The sequence below is a fragment of the Carcharodon carcharias genome, chromosome 1 (genome assembly GCF_017639515.1).
Source record: "Carcharodon carcharias isolate sCarCar2 chromosome 1, sCarCar2.pri, whole genome shotgun sequence".
In the NCBI taxonomy this organism is placed as follows: domain Eukaryota; kingdom Metazoa; phylum Chordata; class Chondrichthyes; order Lamniformes; family Lamnidae; genus Carcharodon; species Carcharodon carcharias.
Window position 1 is genome coordinate 78,632,534 of NC_054467.1, and position 25,528 is coordinate 78,658,061.

At 41.3% G+C, this 25,528-nt stretch overlaps 1 protein-coding gene across 8 annotated transcripts in view; it reads right to left on the minus strand.

The window, feature by feature from the left end:
* Positions 1-713: 713 nt before the first annotated feature.
* The window catches only part of LOC121281782 (testican-3-like), a 697,102-nt gene continuing 672,287 nt past the window's right edge, over positions 714-25,528 (minus strand). For all 8 annotated transcript variants that reach the window (XM_041194812.1, XM_041194784.1, XM_041194805.1 and 5 more), the window contains 3 exons: positions 10,307-10,369; positions 7,373-7,510; positions 714-2,209 (listed from right to left, as the gene is read on the minus strand). In XM_041194812.1, coding sequence (XP_041050746.1) covers positions 2,040-2,209; positions 7,373-7,510; positions 10,307-10,369 — 371 coding nt within the window. In that variant the 3' untranslated portion in view covers positions 714-2,039. The remainder of the gene's footprint in view (positions 2,210-7,372; positions 7,511-10,306; positions 10,370-25,528) is intronic.

Consider the following 25,528-nt stretch of genomic DNA (forward strand, 5'->3'; position numbering starts at 1 on the left):
GCCAGGTCGCCATTGGACCCAGCGGTCATTGGACCGCCGCTGCCGCCCACCCCTTCCTGCTATTCTCGGGAGCTGTGATTCACACAGGGCAGGCCTTAATTGGCCTGCCCGCTTAAAATGGCGGTGCGGAACCGATCATGGGCAGCGATCGGCTCCACGTCCGCCCCCACCCGAACAGCCCGCCCACTACAGGAAAAATTCACCCTTGGTCTTGCCAGAGATGCTCACAACAAGAGAAAGAATATTAGTTTTTTTAAGGGATTCAAAGTAATTAATAATAATTAATAGTTCTTAGATAATGGCAAGAGAACCAGGGGAAGTTGAGGAGAAATGGTTTAATGTGGCAAATTTTGATGCATGATTTTACAATTAAAAAGAGATTTTACCCACATCCAGGAAACAGTTTCACACCTCTCAGGGCAGTGAGATAACAGGCTAGTCAGATGTCTCCTAACTGACAGTTTGACCAATATTTCGAAGCCAGTTATTGCTGCCGTGTACATTTATTCAAGCATATACATTGTGGATTTTGTTCCTTAGTCAAATAGCAAACCTGGTGATGTAGTTCAGGTCTGTCAACTCTGCCTATTCCATATCTGCTTTGGCAAAACAAACAAAAAGTAAAGCAAAATGTTTTATATAGCATGTGAGTTTTTCAGATTACTAAAAAAGTTATCAATATTATGTAACAGCAATAAAACCCATCAGTGTAATTGGTTACAGGAGTCCTTTATTATTGCAAACTATACATACAGTTAAAAAAAATGTAGCATAGCTTTTCATTTTATAATGCAAATTCAGTCTATTAGGAAAAATTAATGAAAATGAGTCATATATTTTATGATTTTCCTTTAGTCCAGATTTCAGGAGATACATTTAAGAACTGACAATCATAGGTTCCAAATAAACAGCACACAATGTAATGTTATGTTAGTAACTACAAACAACATTGATTTTAGTTGACAAAGGACTTAAAAGACTCAACTGTAATATGCATCAAGGCGGTGGAATTTTAACATGTCTATACAATCAATTAACATGCTAACATAAATACAGGGCAATTTAGTCTATAGCAAAATTGTTAAGTGCTACTGCTACACGTTACTGGTATATATTTATTTTCCATAGGATGACTGCCATAACTATTGAAAAATTATTTAAAATTATTTTTCTCTTACCCCATGTTTGCAGCTGCAGTACTTATGCCGTGATCAGTGTGCTTAAATATACCTGAACTCCTACATTTCATACACAAAGAAAAAATATGTCTATTTTTAAGTTGAAAGGCACATCGTAATGTGACTTCTATTCATTTTTAAATTGGTAATTAAAATTACATATACCTTTAAAATTGGAAGAAAAAAAGAAAAAAAAACACTCAGGTAGTCAAGGCATCCACATTCTTTAGCATTGTTTACATAGAGATATGGCAAAAATATTTTGTTGCCATAATCTTCTCTGTCTAAAAATTTTAACTGCTGCAAATTCCACCATAATAATGTTCATTTGTAAAAATTAACTAATTATTAACAAATGATTTTTTGTTTATATATTGATGACATAAGTACATTTTAGCCTTTGTCATCTTAATAACCAAGAGTTTTAAAAAAAAAGGCAAACCAAAACTGTGATTAGTGGTTTCAAGGTCAACAACAATGAGCAGTGCACACAAGTTATTTGTGGAGGAGCAGCCTAGATTTACTGCATCACTGAGACAATGTACAATGACAGAACACAATTTAAAGGAAACTATTTTTCAAAACATAATTGAGGTTTTCTCATGTGTTCTAGTATTGTATTTCTCTTAATTGGTTTGGATTATAATTTGTAATTTATGTTTTCAAAATGACAGAGTTAAGATGTACTGCAACAATTTTTAAATGGATGTAGACCTATTTCTGGAGTAACCATGTTTGAGGGTATAATTGTACAAAATATACACGTTGAGTGAATATCTTTTGCCATTTTAATGTGTCTAGTAACTCATGAGATTTCACTATAGAAACGTGCAAAATATTAAAGTTCATGACATTTCCAGACTACCATATGTAGCCACCCACATCATATTCATCATCATCATCTTCATCATCTTCATTGTCAACTTCATCATCTTCTTCCTCGTCATTGGTATCTTCCTCATCGTCTTCATCATCTGACCATTCATGGAAGTCACCACTGCCAAAGTCACCTGAAATCTCTATATCACCACCTAGAAAATAAACCACCAACAAAATATTTACTTGTGAAAACATTTGTCCTAGTCAGACAACAATGTTTCATGTATGAAGTGCAATTCTAATCTAATTCCAAAAAAGGCAGAATTAAAGACATGCATGTAGCATTTGGAACAAGGTAGGTGAACTTGTGGCACAAATATAAGTAAATGGGTATGACCTAACCGCCATCACGGAGATGTGGCTGCAGGGTGACCAAGGCTGGGAACTGAATATTCAAGGATATTTGACATTTAGAAAGAACAGGTAAAAAGGAAAAGGAGGTGAGGTAATGCTGATAATCAGGGATGAGACCAGTACATTAGTGACAGAGGATCTGAGATTGGAAGAACAACATGTCGAATCTGTTTGGGTGGAGCTAAGAATGAACAAGGGGCAGAAAGTATTGGTAGGACTTGTTCATAGGCCACAAAAGAGTAGTGGTGTTGTAGGGCACAGTGTAAATCAGGAAATTAGCTGTGCATGTAACAAGGGTAATATAGTAATCATAGGTAACTTCAATCTACATATAGGCAAGGTAAATCTAAAGAGCACTATTGCTGTCAAGGACAAATTCCTGGAATGTGTACAAGATGGTTTTCTTGTGCAGTATGTTGAGGAACCAATTACAGAACAGGCTATTTTAGATCTAGTATTATGCAATGAGGAAAGACTAATTAGTAACCTTGTAAAAGAATGGGGAAGATTGACCATAATATGATGGAATTTTCCATTAAGTTTGAAAACTACGTAGTTCAATCCGAAACTAGGGTCTTGACTCTAAACAAAGGAAACTACTAAGATATGAGGGGCAAATTGGCTGTGGTGGATTGGGAAAATAGAGTAAAAGGTATGATGGTAGATAGGCAATGGCTAGCATTTAAAGAATTAATACATAGTTTATAACGAATATACATTCTTTTAAGGCACAAAAATCCAACTGGAAATGGGAGTCAATCGTGGCTAATTAAAGTTAAAGGTTGTATTAGATCAAAAGAAGAGGCTTATAAAGTTGACAAAAAAAGTAGTAAGCCTGAGGATTCGGAGCATTTTAGAATTCAGCAAAAGAGGACCATGGAACTAATAAAGAAAGGGAGAATAGAATATGAACGTAATCTAGCAAGAAACTGTAAAAGTTTCTGTAACTATGTAAAAAGGAAAAAAATAGCAAGGAGAAATGTGGGTCCATGTGGGCAGAGACAGGGGAATTTATAATGGGGAATAGGGAAATGGCAGAGAAGCTCAATAATTACTTCGTGTCTGTCTCCAAGGAGCAAGTTACACCAACAGACACTAAGCATAATAGAAAACCAAAGGACAAGTGAGGATGTGGAACTGAAAGAAATTAGTATTAGTAAAAAAGTATTAGGACTGAAAGTTAATAAATCATCAGGACCTGGTGATCTACATCCCAGAGTGTTGAAAGAGGTGGCTATAGAAATAATGGATGCAATGGTGGTCATCTTTCCAAATTATACAAATCCTGGAATGGACCCTGCAGATTGGAAAGTTGAAATTTTAACCCCACTATTTAAGAAAAGAGGGAGAGAGAAAACATGGATTGACAGATCTGTTAGCCTGAAGTCAGTAGTAGGGAAAATGCTAGAATCTAATATAAAGGATGTGATAACTGGACACTTTGAAAATAACGATCCCATTGGGTAGAGTCAACTTGGATTTATGAAAGGAAAATCATGTTTGGCAAACTTGCTGGAGTTTTTTTGAGGATATTATTAGCAGAATGGATAAGGGGAACCGGTATAGGTGGTGCATTTGGATATTCAGAAGGCTTTGGGAAAGGTCCCATATAGGAGATTAGTAAATAAAATTAGAGCAAATGGGATAGAGGGGGTATCATAATGGCATGGATTGAGGATTAGTTAACAGACAGAAAACATACAGCAGGAATAAATGGGTCATTCTCAGGTGGGCAGGCTGTAACTAGTGGGGTACCGCAAGGAATAGTACTTGGGCCCCAGTTGTCACAATCAATATCAATGATTTGGATGTGGAGACCAAATGCAATATTTTTAAGTTTGTGCATTATACAAAACTAGGGAGGAATGTGTGCTATGAGGATGACGCAAAGATGCTTCAATGGGATTTGGACAGGCTTAGTAAGTGGGCATGAAGATGTGGGCAGATGGAATATAATGTGGATAAGTGTGAGGTTATTCACTTTGGTAAGAGGAATCGAGGTGCAAAGTATTTCTTAAATGGTGAGAGAGTGGGAAGTGTCGATGTCCAAAGGGACCTGGGTGTCCTTTTTCATAAGTCACTGAATACTAACATGCGGATGCAGCAGGTAATTAGGAAGGCAAATGGTATGTTGGTCTTTATCACAAGAGGATTTGAGTATAGGAGTGAATATATCTTGCTTCAATTGTATAGAACCTTGGTTAGACAGTACTTGGAGTATTGTGTACACTTGTGTTGGTCCCCTTGCCTATGGAAGGATATACTTGCCATAGAGGGAGTGGAATTTCACCAGATTAATTCCTGGGATGTGGGACTGTCCTATAAGGAGAGTTTGAGGACGCTGGATCTTTATTCTTTAGGGTTTAGAAGACTTAGAAATTATCTCATTGAAACTTACAAATTTCTTACAGGGTTCAACATGGTAGATGAAGGAAGGATGTTTCTCCTGGTGGGGGTGGGGGGGGAGGTCTTGAACCAGGGGACAGAATAAGTCTCAGAGTAAGGGGCAACCATTTGGGACTGAGATGAGGAAGAATTTCTTCACTTAGAAGGTAATGAATCTTTGGAATTCTCTACCCCAGAGGGCTGTGGAAGCTCACTCATTATGTATGTTTAAGGCAAAAATTGATAGATTTCTAGATATTAATGACATCAAGGGATATGGGGATAGCATGGTGAAGTGGTTTTGAAGTAGAGAGTCAGCCATGATCTAGTTAAATGGTGGTGAAGACTCGAGGGGCTGAATGGCTTATTCCTGCTCCTATATTCCTAATCACCTGTCAGGTTCATTATGAATGTAATTGTAGTTTTAAGTAAAAGAATTATCTGTTATACTTTACACATCTTAAAGAGAGACTGGGGAGCGGATCTCTCCCCACTTGCTTAGTGAGTAAATAAATTATATATTGCAGTATTGAACCATTAGGATTCTCTGCTGGTTTCAGGTTGCGGTGAATTAGTTTTTGGCAATAATGTGTGTGCTACAATTGGCTTCCGTGGTCCAGGCAATAGAGGTGAAAACAAAAATGCCACGATTCCCATTTAATTCACTGTTTCTGAAAAGACAATAGATGTTATTTCAAGTGTTTCTATAGCACTACAGGAAAGTGTGAACATAAGAACATAAGAAATGGGAGCAGGAGTAGGCCATGCGGCCCCTCAAGCCTGCCCCACCATTCAATAAGATCCTGGTCGATCTGCCCCAGGCCTCAACTCTTCTTTCGTGCCAGTTCCTCATAGTCCTCAACTCCATGATATTTCAAAAATCTATCAACCTCCTCTTTAAATACTTTCAGTGATCTAGCCTCCACAACTCTCTGGGGTAGAGAATTCAGGCATTCACTACCCTTGGAGAGAAGAAATTCCTTCACATCTCAGTTTTAAATGAGTGTCTCCTTATTCTGTAACTATGCGCCCTAGATTGAGATTCCCCCACCAGTGGAAACATCTTCTCAACATCTCACAAAGTGAAAGCAAGGAGTGTGGAACATGGCTTAAGAATGAATCTGAAGAAGACCAAGACAATGGTGATAAGCAGAGACTAACCCTGGAATTGAAGATTGAAGTAAATGGACAAGCCCTGGAAGAAATGAAAAGGTTCACATACCTTGGGTGGATTATCACAAATGATGGGAGATGTGATTGTGAGATCCAAAGGACAACTGAGATAGCCAAGATTAGCTTTGTCAGAATGAAGGATGTATTATTATCAAAGAAACTGAACTTGAACCTTAGAAAAACAATGCTGAGCTACTACATTTTGTCATCTATCTTATATGCCTCGGAGACTTGGCCAACAAACAAAGAGATTATTTATAAGTTGAATGCATTTGAGATGTGGACACATAGGAGAGTGTTCTGTATATCCTACACAGGCTAATGAAGAAGTTCTAGAAATGGCTAGAGAAAAGAGGAAATTAGAGCATAACATAAAAGAGAGAAAGATACAATGTTTTGGTCACATCATTTGAATAGCAGTAGACAGAGACAAATATTGGAAGTGAAGATTGACAGCAAATGTTGGAGAGGGAAGCAGAGGAGGAAATGGATGATGGATATAATGGACTGAATGCAGTTGACCTATGTGGAATGTGTAAGGGGAGCACAGGACAGGCAGAGGTGGAGATCCATGGCAGTGAACCTTCTGAGAAGAAGATTACATTAACAAACAGCAGATTTAAGCTGTTGTGAATGATGCTCAAGCAATGAGAAGTGAGCACTGGTGAACAGTAAATAACCAAAACTGAGGAAGCCATAGATCACTGACAGTAAGATGCAACAAGTTGAAGAAAATGAATTAGAAGTTATGGCCCACATAACTATTTATTCACTGCGTTATATGTATATTTTAATCAGAGTCTCTGGATAGCGTCTTTCATTCTTCCGGAGTGTAAAATCACTTTGCTTTTGATATTAGTTGCAGGCTCTCTGGTGTATTTTGGTGAATTTACCTTTTTGCAGCAATCTACTGGCTGTAAAGTGCTGTGTTCCTGGAGCCATGCACATTTAATTCTGCTAAAACAGTCAATTAATCTTTTTATTGGCCTTAACGTACAGTATGGTTTGAACAAACTGCACTCCAGATCATATTAATCTACATTTTGGTTTTCATTGTATGTTTTATCTAAGAAGTTTCATATCTGTTTGACATTCTCTAAACTAAATTAAGTAACTAAGATGCAACTTAAAAGAGATTTTGACAAAATCGTACATCAATGAATAAAAATAGAACTTTTTTCGTAATTTGCAATTTCAAAACAATTTCATAAAACTAGGACTGCTAAATTGAGAACTTCTGCATCACCAAAATGGAATAATAGCTCAGTATCAGATAATGGAAATGTTAGTTGATGCTTTAATTAAGTAAACATGTGATTTACAGGCCTTTGGATTTTGCATGTTTTTTAAATATGAGACTAAAAATATGTGACCAGAAGTATTGTTTTGGTTTTAGTGCATACCACAATCTGGTGATCCACTTGATCTAGATCCTCTCATTTCATTCCCATAGCGATCGACGCACCAGCATTGTCCCACACTGCCATGACACTGGGTCGCTTTATAATAACCATCTTCATCACAGGTTGGAAGAAAAATTCCTGAAGTAACCAAATACATGTCATGACGTATGCATGAGAACATTGGAACTAATAGTGCTCTGATTGCAGCAGATGATATATCTTGTGTCCCTTCTACCTGATCCCTGCTCAAAAAAGAAAGTCAGCCGTGGGAGCCTGGAATCATCTTGGATGCTCTCTGGTGAAAAGGTAATTCAATTATAAACCAAATAAATTTCAAGACACCTGCAATAAGAGGTTGCTGCAAACATTCCCTCAGTATTTACTATTGGGAGCACTTTAAAAATCTGTAAGCAGCTTTCTTTTTAATATGATATTTGAGTGTTATTTACTAATATAAAAGATAATAATAACCATTGGACTCAACAATTCTGGCATTAACTCTAGCATTAGTGCCTTGCCATGGAAGGAGTGAGGTAATTGACTAAATGGCTACAAAATTTTCTGGTGGTTCCCAAGTGTCCAATCTTCTAAAATAACCCACAATAAGGTCAACCAAGTCTCTCAGCCTTCATTTAATATTTGCCTTGACATGACTGCCAGCAGAACATTTGAATAGTTAATCTGGTGGTTGCTACTAGTAGTGCAAAGTATGCAAAGTACCCATGGAGCAAATTTATCCCCGTCAGTAACCCATTACGATCTCTTGAAAAGAAAACCCTGAAAATTGCTGTGACTTTAGCACATTCATTTCACATATCTTTCTCTGCTACTTTAATGGATGTGTTAAAATATTTAAACTAAACAGGTTAAATATTTTGTAAAAGAAAAGAAAGGAAATTGATAAAAACATATTGAGAGTTGAGGAAATAATGTTGTTCATCATAATCTCCAGGCTTGTCATCATTTCTGCAATCCAGGTTGTGGGGGCGGGTGGGGTTTTTGGGGGGGGTGTTGTGGTGGTGGGTGGGTAGAGGTTAGAAAATTTGAATCTGACAATATTGAAATTAGAGGACAATGTTGGAACATAAACAGGAAAATATATACTTTTGTGGTACTATTCCACTACTGTTAATTTATTTTTTGCCCTCAGTACCATTACTAGCACCAATAGGTATCCTAATGACAATTGTTCCAACTGACATGTAAGTAATGGATAGCATACATGGTCACAAGGCAGGTTGCATGATCCATATCCTGCGCCTAACCCACACAGCCAGTTTCCTCTAGAGGAGGAACCTTCACATTGCTAATCTGTCAAAACAGAGGGTTGGTTACTTCTGTGTGCGGATGTGGGTGTGTAAGTTTGGTTGTGCACGCATGAATAGTTAGGAACAGAATATTGTTCATGCAGCCTGCCTTGCCTGGCATCTCTCCATATTCCATCCTTTTCTTCCATGCATGCCACCACCACTGGTCCCACCCTCTGGAAACAGCATCTGGGTGCAAAGTGAATTCCCATCAACCACCAGATTATATTGCATCAATCAGTGGTCAACAGTTATTTAACTCAATTTTTAAAAAACATGGCTGAATAAAACGAAGAGTTACCATTGATTCAATACAAGCAATTGAAACATGTTCAAATAAATAAAATCACAGAATCATAGAATTACAGAATTGTTATGGTGCAGAAAGAGGCCATTCAGCCCATTGTGTCTGCACTGGCTCTCCGAATGAGCACTATGACTTAATGCCATTCTCCTTCCTTTTCCCCATACCCCTGCACATTGTTTCTATTCAAATAATCATATATTGCCCTCCTGAATGCCTCAGGTGAAGCTGCACACTTCCACGCAGCGCATTCCAGACTCGACCCACTCACTGTGTGAAAAAGTTTTTTCTCACAATGCATTTGCTTTTTTTGCAAATCACTTTAAATCTGTGCCCTCTCATTCTAGATCTTTTTATGAGCGAGGACAGTTTCTCCCTATCTACTCTATTCAGCTCCCTCATTATTTTGAACACCTCTTAGCCTTCTCCCGTCCAAGGAGAACAGTCCAAACCTCCCCAATCTATCTTCACAGCTGAAGTTTCTCACCCCGGAATCATTTTTGTAAACATCTTCTGCACTGTCTCTAATGTGTTTACATACTCCCTATAGTGCAGCGCCCAGAACTGTACACAATGCTCCAGCTGAGGTCTTATACAAGCTCAGCCTAACCACCTTACTCTTGAACTCCATGCCTCTATTAATAAAGCCCAGGATACTATATTCTTTATTAACTGCTCTCTCCACCTGTCCTGTCACCTTTAATGATCTAAGCACACATACACCCAGGTCCCTCTGCTCCTGCACCCTCTTAAGAGTTATATCCCTTATTTTATATTGTCTCCCCATGTTCTTGCAACCAAATAGCATCATCTCACGCTTCTCCACACTGCACTTCATCTGCCACCTATCTGCCCACTCCACCAATGTGTTTATGTCCTTTTGAAGTTCTATACTGTCCTCCTCACAGTTTACAATGCTTCCAAGTTTTGTGTCATCCACAATGATCATTAATATATATCAGGAAAAGCAAGGGTCCAGCAAATATCTCTTCTAAATGTTAACATAAAAGTACTATTGAAACAAAAATACTAATATGTGTGCCACATAAATATGCACTTAATATTTAAATAAAATGCATAATGCAACCATTTAAAATTCGCAACAAATAACTAATATTTTGTTTTTCTACGTTAGCTTCTCTGACAAGCATAAATACATTATCTGTTCAACATATTAGAAAAGACTAAAATAATTAGTATGATATTAAACATACCCTATCACAATTGGTAAATTATCACAAGAAGGTTTGTTGATTTATTTATTTTCACATTATTTCCACTTTTGAATGAACAGCTTGTTCAAAAGAATAATCTAGAGCTCACCAAGCAGCTTCTTTCCCCGTTGTTGTCTTTGAATATTGCTCAGTTCCATCTGGCAGGGCGGGTCTGAAATGAATTCAACATGTTATCTGAAAAGGTTTCCAGATGATCAAAGATAAAAGTGCTCAGCTGCATCCATCAGATGCATATGATGTAAAAATTCCAAAACATTTACACTTACTGATCATTCTGCACTGCGGTAAAATTAACATATTTGTTTATGAAATGAAAACCTGAGATGATGGTGGTATTTTGTGCAGAACAAGATTTTTCTTTAATTATAGTATTAGCAGGGTATTTGGCTTTAGTGGGAATAATGTAGGAATGCCTTTTTGTGTGAAGCGGCACTATGCAGGCTAGGTTGATTACCTGGGAGCAGACAGCACCGTGGGCCATTACCAATACGCATTCCCCGTTGATATCATTAAGGAAGCCCTCATGGTCCATGTGCATTCCTCATTGATACAACTGAGAAATCAAGCAGAGACTGCACAGATAGTAGACTGTGCAGCACCATTTTACACAAGCAAATTTTTTCAACAACAACCTATATTTACATAGTGCCTTAAATGTAATGAAAAGTCCAAAACCACTTCACAGGAGCATTATAAAACAAAGTGTGACAATTGAGCCATGTAAGGAGAATAGGGGCAGATGACCAAAATCTTGTCTAAGGTTTTAAGGAGTGTCGTACCCCAAGGTAATTTGAATTCCTGCTGATTGTATGAGCTGGACAATCCACCATGATACTGTGATGGCAGTTAGGCTGTTTTTGCATCTACAGAGGAACTAGTTATTTACCTTGTCAAAGTTTGCAGGGTTGGGGGAGTTCCTCTGTGAGTGGATATTTCATGGCACATCCCCCTCAAAAGCCCTGGGAACATTAATGATAACTATCCAGTTTACTGGAGAGATGTATGCTGCCCCTCACCCACTTCTACCAACGAAGAGCAATCTGAAAGCCACCACAGGCACCTCACAAAGGTTGATTAGCTTATTAAAGTCCCTTTACCAAAATTTGGTTGGCCTCTGATTTTTGAGATATTGATCTGGGCTCCCAACTAGGACTGTCCAGGTATGTATTGTGAGATCAGGTGTACATGCACTTAATGTACACCAAGTGCTAACTGGGTACCTAGAAGAGGAAACCACCCCAGCAGAGGGTGTTCCATTCCCTGGACCAGCCCCTTCATGTTGATAGAATGGTAAGCCAAGCAGAAAGGCCCCATTTCACTATGCCAATAGAAAAGGCTTTAAAAGATAAGGACCTGGTTCCCAGTCAGTCTGGAACATCTCCACTGGACATATATCAGGAGATTGCTGAAACACCCATGCAATTTTAGGACCTATCTCTTTCATCAAGCAAGATTATTAAGCACACATTCTAAAGATTGACAGACTTTTCTTTTGCATTGATGGCCTTACCGACTAAGATTATGGGCCTGAACTTCCTCAGAGTGGCAATCTGACACTGATTGTCACTCCACTCCGTTTCTTACCCGAAATCCTGTCTTGCCCGACCTTTCTTCGCAGGCCAGGAGAGATCCAAGCAGGGCAGCGTGTCCCCGGGGCCTAGCATCAAGTGCAGTTCTGTTGAAGGGAAGAAAGCCATGCCTGCTTTTTAATGGCACTAGCTCCCATAAAGCAGGGAATTTAAAGTTCCAGTAAAGTTTAAAGGTACTTGACAGGCCAAGGAGAAGCAAAGTACATAAGGTAATTGGGTAGCATTTGGGGGCTTGGGGTGGGGGAGGGTTGGGCCTCGGGGGATGGTGGGTGGAGAGCTGGGGCCTCAGTTGCGGTGGGGTGTTGTCAGGCCTCGGGGGGTGTTGGGGGGTTGGGGGCTGAACCTCGGGGATGGAGTGGGGGGCTTGGGCCTCGGGGGGTTGGGGGGCAGCGGTGTCAGGCCTCGGGGGAGTATGGGGGTTTGGCAGGGGTATGTGAGTTGGTGGGGGGGAGGGGGGGCAGCGGTTGGTGTGAGTCTGTGCAATTGTTACCCAGAAGTTAGAAGAGGTTTTAATTCTTCTAACTATTTCTGTGTAACTATTCGGAATGTAACCCATTCGGAACCATATGTAGTTTGCAATTTAAGTCGCATCTTTGGATGGTTCCCAGGCAGGGCAATTGCCCAGGAGAAGTTTGCACTTCCAGACAATAGCCATGCAAACCTTACCTGGGAACTTCTAAAGGGAATTGCAGCCCTGAGCTTGGAAGTTAAGACCATAAATTATGATAAAAGAAGGATTATCTAAAGGTTTCAATTTGTTCATGTTGACAGTATTAAATGCTGAGTTCATCCAAAATGGATGGCTCTGAAGAAGAGTCATACGGACTCAAAACGTTAACTCTGTCTTTCTCTCTACAGATGCTGCCAGATTTGCTGAGTTTTTCCAGCACTTTTTGTTTTTGTTTCAGATTTCCAGCATCTGCAGTATTTTGCCTTTATCCAAAATTTACATGTGGCTTTAGGGATAAAAACCCTCCTGATGCTTTTCGATTTTTGTGCTCATCTTTGATAATTCTTTGCACAAATTCACCATATTATGTGCCGGGTTTTTATTTCTTCACATGAAGTACCTGTGAAGACCTGAGAGAATCAAATGAAAATACTGTGAAGCAGCACCACAATGCTTATAAAGTGCTTATAAAGCATTAGCTTCAGTTGGCCAAAACCAATTTGTAAGATAAATACAGATCACATCAAAGAACTTGCAACTTGAAGAGGCAAGTAAGCAACAGATGGTGTTGCTCATTTATAGCTAAAATGTTTTCCAATTTAAAAACTGCACTCAAAAGCTAGATAAGAACAAATAACAGCATCATTAAATTGTTTATTATATCATGGAAAGCAAATTCAAGTCTCTATAAATAGATAGAATATGAGGAATATATTGAAAGAAACTCTATAAATCATATAGGTCTCCACTTTACTTTCTGATCAAATCTCACAGGGAAAATTTCAGTTCAAAAATACATTTAAGATGTCCTTATGCAACCAATAATATTAAAAGAAGGCTTTATGACTTTCTGTGATGCCGGGTGAATTTTTTTAGAGTTTTTTTAACACTGTTTTTGTTGAACATTGAATAAAGTTTCAGAACCTGTAACTTATACTCAGATCCAAACCTAGAACCCAGGTCTGAGCAGGCACCAGCTCTTCTTGATAAACTATCCAACTTACGGGGTGGAATTTTCCTAAATTTGCACAAGTGTGGTAATGGGTGGGTAAAATGGCGTGTTGCCCGCCAACAGTGATGGTGGGTTTTCACGCCACATCGCCCCGAGTCCGCCTCATTATTTATGCACTCCCCGGAAACATGCCGTTTCCATGGTGGGCAGACTCCTCATTCGCCTGCCCGACATCACCCCGCCGCTGCATCACGCCAGGCGCCATGTTTAAAGACCAGCCGCAAGCACAGCGCTCATTGCTTCCAGCTCATCACTGCTGCCCAGGAGACATGGCCCTCAAAGACAAGAGGACTGCAGCCCCCCCGGTTGAATGACGGGTTCCTTGAGCGACTGCTGGATGCCGTGGGGGCCTGCAGGGATGTCCGGTACCCCCACTCTGGTCGCAGGATGGGCAGCAACCTGCCCAATCCGGCTTGGGAGGCGGTGGTAGAGATGGTCAGCACCAACACCCTTCAGAGGAGGACAACTACCCAGTGCTGCAAGAGGATGAATGATCTCTGTTCCACCAGGGCAAGTCATTCTTTTCATCACTCTCAACACGCACACTCACAAACCCAGCACACATCCACAAGGCCGTCACTTTCACAGTCACTTTCATAGCCAGCATCAGTGGATGCCCTCCATGTGCCCGGGGAGCCAAATCCTGCAGTAGCTGGCAGGTGTAACTGACCAGTTCCCTAGACATTCGCAGTCTTCGGCGACACTGGTCCTCAGTCACCTGCAGAAATGAAAAGCGATTACTATAAACCCTGGGTGTCGCTAGGCACCAGCCTGTGATGCTGAGGCTCTTGGGTGGTATGTGCGGGAGCCCCAGCTGCCCCCTCTTCTTGAGGTTGCTGCTCCTTCCTCTGCACAGCCAGGAGCCTCAGTCGCTCACTCTCTTCTCCGTCTTCTTAACACTCTGTACACCATTAAGCATACAGCTAGTTCACCAGGCTCCATGATCCTGATGTACTCCTCCTGCAGGATGAAAGAGAGAGAAACGTGGGTTAGCATGGGTGTCCTAACAACCTGTCCTGGTTAAGTATGATGGCTCCTTAACGCTTCCCGGAGAGTGCTGGCCACCATTTTGATGGCCAGAGATTAGTGCGCTGCATGGCTTCCCTGTTAGCTTGAACCATGGGCGAGACTGGTACAAACTGGGATGCTGACATTGCAAGGGGTTGTGAGCGCCTCCAGCAGTGACTGCTCCATGGCCAGCTTTAGCGAGGGGACTGTACAACACGTGCAATCCACTAAAGCACTCACAAATTTGCAGTCTGTCCCGTGTGGTGGGGGTGGGTGGGCTGGACCGATGGGGAGGAGGGGGGGCTCTGGAAAACTTTTGGCACTTTGATGCCTCTGCATTGCTTGAGTGGGCAGATAAGCTAGGAGCTTGACCCCTATCATATCAATGTGGCTGTGCCTGAACTGTCTCAGTTGCAGAGGAATGCTCACTTTCTACAGGTTTCCCAATTGTGTGGCCACTTCCCTCTCCCACCATCCCCCACAACCTCGTATGCTTGTGCGCTATATTCAATGGCAGTGCTGCCTTTTCCCCCCACCCTGCCACCAGTCATCTCAACGGCATGGCTGCACATGGCCCGCTCCCCCTCGCCCTCAAAAGTCGCCTCCGAGGCCAGGGCGGCACTTAACCCCGACACCCCTGAAGCCTACAAAGCAACAGGCGACCCTGGCGAGCTCTGCAGAACGTTGCTGCGCACTCACCTCCAGTTCACCCAAAGTGCAGGCCACCAAGTGCACATTGCCTTTGTGCTGTTGTGAAACACGTTGGCATGCTTTTCCACTGTAGACAGAAGATCCAGCAGGGGTGCAAGAGCCCGGTGGGATGGCTTGATAATGATATGCTGATGTATTACAATGAGGCTCCTGACGACCGATGGCGGGAAACGTGGCCCGCCGTTGGCGGGCTGAGTGGACAATCGTGATCTGCCTCCCACCGCCATGAAACCGATTGTGCCATATTGCCCACTCACACCACCTTATCACGCCCGCCAGCAGGGGGTACAGAGGATTCCACCCATTCTGTGGAAAAGGTGTCAGTAATAGAGCTCTGTCAACTGGTAAAACTTTATTAAGTTGGAATACAGTGACAGGAACTGGAATAGTGGTTAACTGTCAAACGGTAATAGAGGTGACTTTTTTAAAATTTAAAAATATCATTTAAATTGTGGTGCAATAGGTTAAAACATTGACCTTTCACCTCCAGGGATTTGGTGGAAAGCAGCACTCTGATCCGTTGAAAGTTTTTTTCTCTGTTGGCTTTAAAGTTCTGATCAGAAATTGTGTTATCCAGAATAAGGGAAGAGCTGGTGCTGTGTTCAACAATGCCAGAGCCTACAGTGGGAAGAGTTATAGTAAAGACATCTGAGGGGAGATTTTCCTGGGTCTTTACTCAAGTTGCCGGACCTCATGCTTGCAGTCAGTATGGGGTAGCTGTATGGGTCAGTGTGCACACCTCTAAAGAAATCTGTCTCACTTTCCTTTCAAAAATTTAAATGAAAGGAAAATCAAGTGAGCTCTGAAACAGACGTGCTCCGACCTGATAATGTGCTGCTATTCATTGTGCCCGGGCAATAAGGTGTCCTTGGGAAGCAGCTCAAGAAAGTGCCTTCTTGGAATTGGATTCAATTTAAAATGGAACATTTTTTCCCTGTGTGCAAGATTTGAATGGGATGGCACATTGCAATTCAGATCAATTCAATTACAGCTTCTTCCAAATAAACATTTCCTCTAGTTGCGTGCCTTTTATTTAAAAACCCTAGTATTCTTCTCATTCTTAGCAACTACTAATGGTGGTGGACAATTAAACGACTCACTGGAGGAGTAGGCTTCACAAATATCCCCATCCTCAATGATCCAGGAGCACAGCAAATCAGTGCAAAAGACAAGGCTGAAGCATTTGCAAACATCTTCAGCCAGAAGTGCTACGTGGTTGATTCATCTTGGCCTCCTCCTGAGGTCTCCCACAACAAGGCAGCATTTGACCGAGTATGACATCAAGGAGCCCTAGCAAAACTAGGTCAGTGGGAATCAGGGGGAAAACTCTCTGCTAGTTGGAGTCATAACTAGCACAAAGGAAGATGGTTGTGATTGTTGGAAGTCAATCATCTCAGCTCCAGGGCATCACTGCAGGAGTTCCTCAGGGTAATGTCCTAGGCCCAACCATATTCAGCTGCTTCATCAATGACCTTTCTTCCATCATAAGGTCGGAAGTGGGAATGTTCGCTGATGATTGCACAATGTTCAGCACCATTCGCGACTTAGGTACTGACACAGTTCATTTCCAAATGCAGCAAGACCTGGACAATATCTAGGATTGGGCTGACAAGTGGCAAGTAACATTTGCACCACACAAGTGTCAGGCAATGACAATCTCCAACAAGAGAGAATCCAACCATTGCCCCTTGATGTTCACTGGCATTACCATCACTGAATCCCCCACTGTCAACATCCTGGAGGTTACCATTGACCAGAAACTGAACTGGACTAGCCATATAAATACTGTGGCTACAAGAGCAGGTCAGAGGCTAGGAATCATGTGACAAGTAACTCACCTCCTGACTCCCCAAAGCCTGTCCACTACCTACAAGGCACAAATCAGGAGTGTGATAGAATACCCCCACTTCCTGGATGAGTACAGCTCCCACAACACTGAAGAAGCTGGACACCATCCAGGACAAAGCAGTCCACTTGATTGGCACCACATCCACAAACATTCGCTCCCTCCACCACCAATGCACAGTAGCAGCAGTGTGTACCATCTACAAGGTGCACTGCAGGAATTCTCCAAGGCTCCGCAGACAGCACCTTCGAAACCCTTGAGTACTAACATCTGGAAGGACAAGGGCAGCAGATAGATGGGAACACCACCACCTAAAAGTTCCCCTCCAAGTCACTCACCATCCTGACTTGGAAATATATCGCCGTCCCTTCACTGTTGCTGGGTCAAAGTCCTAGAAATCCCTTCCCAACAGCACTGTGGGTGTACCTACACCACATGGATTGCAGCAATTCAAGAAGGCAGCATGCCACCATCTCCTCAAGGGCAACTAGCGATGGGTAATAAATGCTGGCCTAGCCAGCAAGCCCATGTCCCATGAGGGAATAAAAAAAGCATTTGCAACAATCTTTAGCCACAAGTGCCAGGTGGATGATCCACCTTGGCCTTCTCTGGGGGTCTTCAGCATCACAGATGCCAGTCTTCAGCCAATTCAATTCATTCCACGTGATATCAAGAAATGGCTGATGGCAATGGATACTGCAAAGTTTACGGGCCCTGACAATATTCTGGCAATAGTACTGAAGACTTGTGTTCCAGAACTTGCCGTGCCCCTAGCCAAGCTGTTCCAGTACAGCGACAACACTGGCTTCTACCCAGCAATGTGGAAAATTGCACCAGCATGTCCTGTAAACAAAAAGCAGGACAAATCCAACCCGGCCAATTACCGCCCCATCAGTCTACTCTTGATCATCAGTAAAGTGATGGGAGGGGTCATCAACAGTGCCATTAAGTGCCAATTGCTTAGCATTTATTATTAGCAATAACCTGCTCACTGATGCTCAGTTTGGGTTCTGCCAGGGCCACTCAGTTCTTGACCTTATTACAGCCTTGGTCTAAACATGGACAAAAGAGCTGAACTCCCGAGGTGAAGTGAGAGTGACTGCCCTTGACATCAAGTAAGCATTTGACTGACTGTGGCAAGGAACCCTAGCAAAACTCGAGTCAATGGGAATCAGGGGGGAAACTCTCCGCTGGTTGGAGTCATACCTAACACAAAGGAAGATGGTTGTGGTTGTTGGAGGTCAATCATCTCAGTCCCGGGACATTGCTGCTGGTGTTCCTCAGGGTAGTGTCCTAGGGCCAACCATCTTCAGCTGATTCCTCAACGATCTTCCTTCCATCATAAGGTCAGAAGTGAGGATGTTCACTGATGATTGCACATTGTGGCACAATGTTCAGTGCCATTCCAGACTCCTCCAATACTGAAGCAGTCCGTGCCCATATGTCGCAACATGTGGAAAACATTCAGACTTGGGCTGATAAGTTGCAAGTTACATTTGCACCATATACATGTTAGGCAATGACCACGTCCAACAATAGAAAGAATCTAACCATCTTCCCTTGACCTTCAATGGCAGTATCAATGCTGAATCCCCATACTTTGACCAGAAACTGAACCGGACAGCCATATAAATACTGTGGCTACAAGAGTAAGTCAATGGCTGTGAATTCTGCAGCGAGGAACTCAGCTTCTGACACCACAAATCCTGTCCACCATCTACAAGGCACAAGTCAGGAGTGGGATGGAATACTCTCAACTTGCTTGGATGATTGCAGCTCCAACAACATTCAAGTAGCTTGACACTATGCAGAACAAAGCTTGATTGATACCCCATCCACCACCTTCAACATTTATTCCCTTCACCACTGATGCACTGTGGCAACAGTGTGTACCATCTACAAGATGCCCGGTTGTAACTCACTAAGACTCCTTCAACAGCACCTTCAAACCTGCAACCTCTACCATCTAGAAGGACAAGGAAAGCAGATGCATGGGAACACCACCACAAGTTCTCCTCCAAGTCACAGACCATCCTAACCTAGAACTACATTGCTTTTCCTTCACTGTCGCTGGGTCAAAATATTAGAACTCTCTTCCTAACAGCACTGTGGGTGTATCTACAGTGGTTCAAGAAGGTGCCTCACCACCACTTTCTCATGGACAATTAATCACAGAATCACAGCGCAGAAGAGGTCCTTCGGCCCATCGAGTCTGAACAACACATGAGAAACACATGACCTACCTACCTAATCCCATTTACCAGCACTTGGCCCATAGCCTTGAATGTTATGACATGCCAAGTTCTCATCCAGGTACTTTTAAAGGGTGTGAGGCAATCCACCTCCACCACCCTCCCAGGCAGTGCATTCCAGACTATCACCACCCTCTGGGTAACAAAGTTTTTCCTTACATCCCCACTAAACTTCCTGTCCCTCACCTTGAACTTATGCCACTTTGTGACAGACCCTTCAACTAAAGGGAACAGCTGATTCCTATTCACCCTGTCCACGCCCCTCATAATCTTGTACACCTCGATCAAGTCGCCCCTCAGTCTTCTCTGCTCCAACGAAAACAATCCAAGTCTATCTAACTTCTTTTCATAACTTAAATGTTTCATCCCAGGCAACATCCTGGTGAATCTCCTCTGCACCCCCTCCAGTGCAATCACATCCTTCCTATAATGTGGCGGCCAGAACTGCACACAATACTCCAGCTGTGGCCTCACCAAAGTTCTATACAACTCCAACATGACCTCCCCACTTTTGTAATCTATGTCTGATTGATAAAGGCAAGTGTCCCAAATGCCTTTCTCATCACCCCACTCACCTGCCCCTCTGCCTTCAGAGATCTATGGACACACACGTCAAGGTCCCTTTGTTCCTCAGAACTTCCTAGTGCCATGCCATTCATTGAATACTTCTTTGTCAAATTACTCCTTCCAAAGTGTATCACTTCACACTTTTCAGGGTATAATTCCATCTGGCACTTATCTGCCCATTTGACCATCCTGTCTATACCTTCCTATAACTCTTTCAAATACAAACACGTTTCCATCTGTTCCTATTCGGATGAAGTTACATTGTTTCATAGTTTGCCATTGTGAGATTTGAATTCTTGATCTTGGGGTTACAAGCCCAGTACCATAACCACTTGGCTATCATACCAGAACAGCCCAAGACACTCAACTTCACTGTTAACCACCCGGCCAATCTTTGTGTCATCTGCAAACTTACTAATCCAACCCCCCACATCGTCATTTATGTTGTTTATAAAGGGATTGACAATTAGGGATTGGCAATAAATGCTGGCCTTGCCTGTGAATCTCACATCCATGAAAAGAATAAAAAAATATTATTTTCATCTATCTCTCTTTAACCTTCAATTGTAGCAGTGGGGTCATTCAGTGTCAGTTATCTGTCTCTTGCTAATTCTGTTTGCCCTTTTGGATTTCTCCTTCAAGAATCCAAGGTTTTGGAGTCACTTTCAGGGTCTGAATGCACTCACATGAAATAGACAAAATTTTAGTAGCACACTTGCGTTCACTTAATTATTCAGTGTTTAATTCCTTACTTAAGTGGGAGAATCTTGGGATTAATTTTCTTTTTTGAGTAGTTTGTAACTATTAAAACAAGGATTCCATAATCTCAAAATAGCTTAATTGATAATAGATTGTGGTCTGGTGGTTAAGAAAAAGAATACAAAAGCTGTGTTATTTTTATAAAGCTGCTTTAATGAAATTGGAATTATTAAAAAAACATTAAAATGCTGTACTTAAAAAAAATAGAACGTTGAGGAGCAATTACCCTGACAGATAATATTTTCCCTTGCATGTCTCAGATGTTGTGGTTTCTTTCTTTTAGAATGATTAGCTTAAAAGGTACTCTCGCTTATAAAAGTCCTACATAGAATACTATGTAATGTAGTAAACAACCATTTTGACACTGACTAAAATCCAGACTGATCAAAATGCCATCGGCCATTTCTCCACATAGAATCATTTGAGGCAGTGACTTGTATTATCGCCATTCAGCATTACTATGGCCTAGTGAATGGGAAGTTCAATTTTAAAGGCACCACTAATCAATCACCAGGCAATTGATTGCAATCCCACAGCACTGAATGTTCTCATTTTTAATTTAAACAAAGACACCTATCAGTAGCTGTCCAAAACTAATTTTGCAGTTCTGTTCTCACCCCATATCCCTGCATCTTCCTCATCAAATCTTTATTCATTTGGCTTTAAAATATTTAACTGTATCTGTCTCAACTACTCCTGTTGGCAGAATTTTCCCTGCCTTAATGATTCTCTACATAAACAGATTTCTCCTAGTCTCTATACTGAAAATGTTAAAGTAATGACCCTTTGTTGCCAACTCTTCAACCAGAGTAAACAGATTTTTCCTATTCACCCTATCAAAGTCCTTCATAAATTACCAACAGGCCAAAGTCAGTGAGGTAAATGATTGGAAATCCATTATTTTAAAATAGATGAACTGCCTGTGGAGGTACAGCAAGTACTGACATCCTACACAAGAAATTTTGCAAGGTACACTCATGCATAGTGTGCATTTCAGGCTCGAATATAGGCCTAAAGTAAATTCCACCATGTAGTATTTAAATCTTTTCTTGCAATTGTAGTTTTCCATTCTTAAAATCCCAATGAATCTATGCTCTTTATTCTTAATGGCATTAATGCTTTTCTGAGCGGCCCAAAGCTGCACACAGCACTCTATGATGTCGCCATTGCTGTGCACAAATTTATCATGAACTTTTTGGTGATACAGGCAACTAACTTCAGCTGCTTCATCATTGACCTTCCCTCCATTATAAAGTATGAGGCTGAAATTTGCTTTTGATTTCACAGTGTTGAATTCCATTCACAACTCCTCTGATAATAAAGCAGCCCCTGCCAGCCTCTAGGAGGATCCAGATAATACCCAGGCTAGAGCTGATAGGTGACAGGTAATGATCATCTGCAACATGAGAGTACCTACTATCTCCCTTTGGCACCACCATTGCTGAGTCTCCCATCATTAACACCTTGGGGTTACCTTTGACCAGATGCTTAACCAACACTGAGCTACAAGAGCAGGCCAGAACTGTATATTCTGTTGTATGATTGTTTGGTGTCTCACTAAGACATCTGGAGGCTTGTATGGATTGAACATAAACCATTTATTGGTAATGCATACTATATACATCTCCAAGGTACAGCCCTGCATGGTTGCTGTCACCATGCTGGCTCCTTCCAGGCTCTACTGCTGTACACAGTCTACTATCATGTGACTCTCTACATCATAGCGTGGGCAGTACTGTTCTCCAGTCCCACATTAACACTTGTTCTACCCAAACACTCCTGTACTACACCTCCCCCAATTGCTTACCCAAATATATTTACAAACAATCTTCTTTACTTTCTACGCCTTCTAGCCTACCCCCCCAGTGCCCATACCCAACCTCAAGTCTCTGACTTTATAAATTCAGATGGTCTGGCAGCTTGACAATTCTTCCAGATCTCATTCTGTCAAGTTTGGAGGAATAGTAGTCTCAGTTGCTTTGGGGTGAACTTTCAGTTTGGCATTTCTGGCACTTGGCTACCTCCATTTGATTCGATTTTTGCGCAACTTCGAGTTGTATTTGTCCTTATCGATAGCTCGTCTACTTTGTTTGGATACCCTGGGTTTGTCCCATTTTTGCTCAAGGAAATATTCACTCCATTCATTTCTAGAGTGGACTCTGATTTTTTTTTCCGCAGCATCTGCCAAGTTCTTCCTGGAAGTTGATGTCTCAAAAATGGGACCTTCAGTTCTACTTGTTTCACAATTTCAGACAAATATTTGCTTAGTCTCTTATTTTCTAATCCTCTGTCAAGCTTATGAATCTATTCATTCAGCTCAGCAATTACTCTGGTGAGTTCAATTGCCTTTGTTTCATAATTTTCTGCGGACTCTTTATACAACTTTAACAACTTCACTTGGGAATTCAGACTCTTTCCAGAGTCTTTCTTTCAAGGTCACTGACTGCTCTTTGGACTCTTTCAGTTCATTTGGTACATCCTCAATGTTTTTCTTAGAATTTTCCTGCACTGCTTTTAAAGTCTAGATTTACTCTTCCACACACACATCTCATCCTTCATGTTCTGCTTCAAGTGTTCTACTTCTTGTGACTAACACTCCAGTACTCTCCTCAGTTCCTGTTTTTTATTAGCAAACTCATTTTTCTTTTGTGAAAGTTGGTTCTCTGCACTGAACAGTTTTTCCTTAGCAGAGCCTAATTCCTCTGTGCTATTCTTCAAGATCACATTCTCTAATTTTAATTCTGCTAAGTGATTCTGGGGCTCTTCATGCTGTGTTGTGAGAATTTCTATTTTCTCTTGGAACTGCTCAACTTTTTCTTGATATTCTAGGTTCTTGATTTTCATTTCAGCCATTTCATTTTTCAACAACTCAATGGTTTTCAGTAAGTTTGAGGCATCCAGTGCCTTTTTGTCTAGTTCCTTGAGCTTCAGCATCAAGTATATATTTTTCGATCTTATTTTGTCTTTTCTTTCTCTGTTTGCAGCAGAACTTTGTCCTTCTTCATTTTGGTTTCAGTGTTGGCCAGGTCTGTCTCTGGTGAAGTCTTAACTTGTTTCAGTTCTGTAATCATGATACTCATGGCTTCATTATCTGTTCACAGTTTGGAAAGGTCTAAAGCCTTTGCTTTCAATGCCTCCTCTTTTCCATTCAGCTGGTTCTTCAGCTCTTCATTCTCTTTCTTGACTCTCTTGGCATCCTCTTAGAATCTTGAACATTGCTGAGTCTTCTCTGCCACCTGGTTCTTCAGTTCATTCAGAGTGACATTAAAATAATTTTGCTTCTCTTCGTAATTTTCATGAGGAACAAACTTTGACCTGAGGGATCCTTGTAGTATATGAAGGTCCTTCAACAGGTTTTCATTTCCTTTGTGAAGCTCAATTGCTTCATTTTGAGTTTTTTTGTAATTCAACAGGGTCTCCTTGACTTTTTTATGCTGTTCTTACCTTCTGCTGTTCAAGACGGTCTTTATTTCTTCATGTTGTTGAAGGGTTATGTATGCCTTTTACATTTGATTTTAAAGGACAATCAGTTGTTCTTTCAACTGGTTATTTTCATGTTGACCTCTTGCCAACTCAATCTGCACTTCAGTGCATTGTTTTGTTGTTACTGATAATACCAACAAAGATTTTCTGAAGCAACATTCAACATATTTTATTAACTCCTCATGTTTCTCCAGGGGCATGTATTGATTCTTCAGAGTCTTTCAGGACAGTGACTTATTTGAGTGCCATTTCTGCCTGCTATTGTGCCTGGCTGTACTTCTGGCTGAGTTCTTCCAACTCAGCTTTGATACATTTTCCAGTGGAACAACTTCATTTCCTCTTTGCAGGTTTTTTTTTGTTTTCTTGGATCACCTCAGAAAGCTTTCCTTCATTTACAGCCATCTGCTCATTTCACACTGCCAGTAGCTATTGCAGTTTGGGTAATGTGTCAGCATTTTCAAAAAATATATATTTTTAAGCCTTTCAGCTGTTTCTCAGCCTCTTCTTTCCTTTGCACTGAACTCTTTTGGCTTGAGCAGTTCATTGCACTAATATGGTCTGCAGCCATCTTGTGGTTTGCTTAGGTATTGTCTCCCTCCGCCTGGGGTCTCCTCTCTCCTTGCTCTGGGGTCTTCTTGCTCCTTCGGTGCTTTGTTGGGGATGTTCTAGACCTTTTCTTAAGGTCTGCACCCACCAGAACTTGGAGTTTAAAATTATAATCAAAGCCTTTTAATACCTCACCAAATATGGGTCAAGATTCATCCAAATCCTGTTTTAGGATTACTTCATTGACAAATACACCAAACAAGTGCAAAAACGTATTAATTTAGACTTCTTCTGATCTTTGGCATAATCCTGATGTACTCCTCTAATCTAAAATATTTCTTCTCCAAGACACCCAATTTTGGATCAGGTTTGGCCCCTATCCTTAGCCTAAATTGGCCTGGTAGTTTTAATTTACTATCGATGGCCATTTTTTCATTATAAGTGAGCACCTCTATTTTTTTTCTTCTTTTTCAAGATGGCTCCATAGCTGCCATTTTTTTCTTTTCTATGTTCTTCCTATGCCTATCAGACCTTGGCAGGTCCCCCCCTCCCCCTTCCGCCCCCCCCTCCCTTGCATTTACGGTGCCATCTTCTTAAACTTAATAACTCTGCAGGAAACCTTCAAACAAGAGGCCTGGGCCATCTGGTGGATTTTTAAATCTGAGAAAATATACAGGGAGGTGATATTCAGCTCTGTCTGCCATTTTAAAATCTTTGGTCATTCAATCGAGCTCAGCCGCCATATGTTATAGCATTGACTGTGGACCCGTTGATGCAGCATGGTATGCTAATGCTGACCCTAAGTGTTGCCTTTTTTAAAAGGTAATTTCTGCCTTTTTACTGTGTTTTGCTCACCATTTTTGTGAT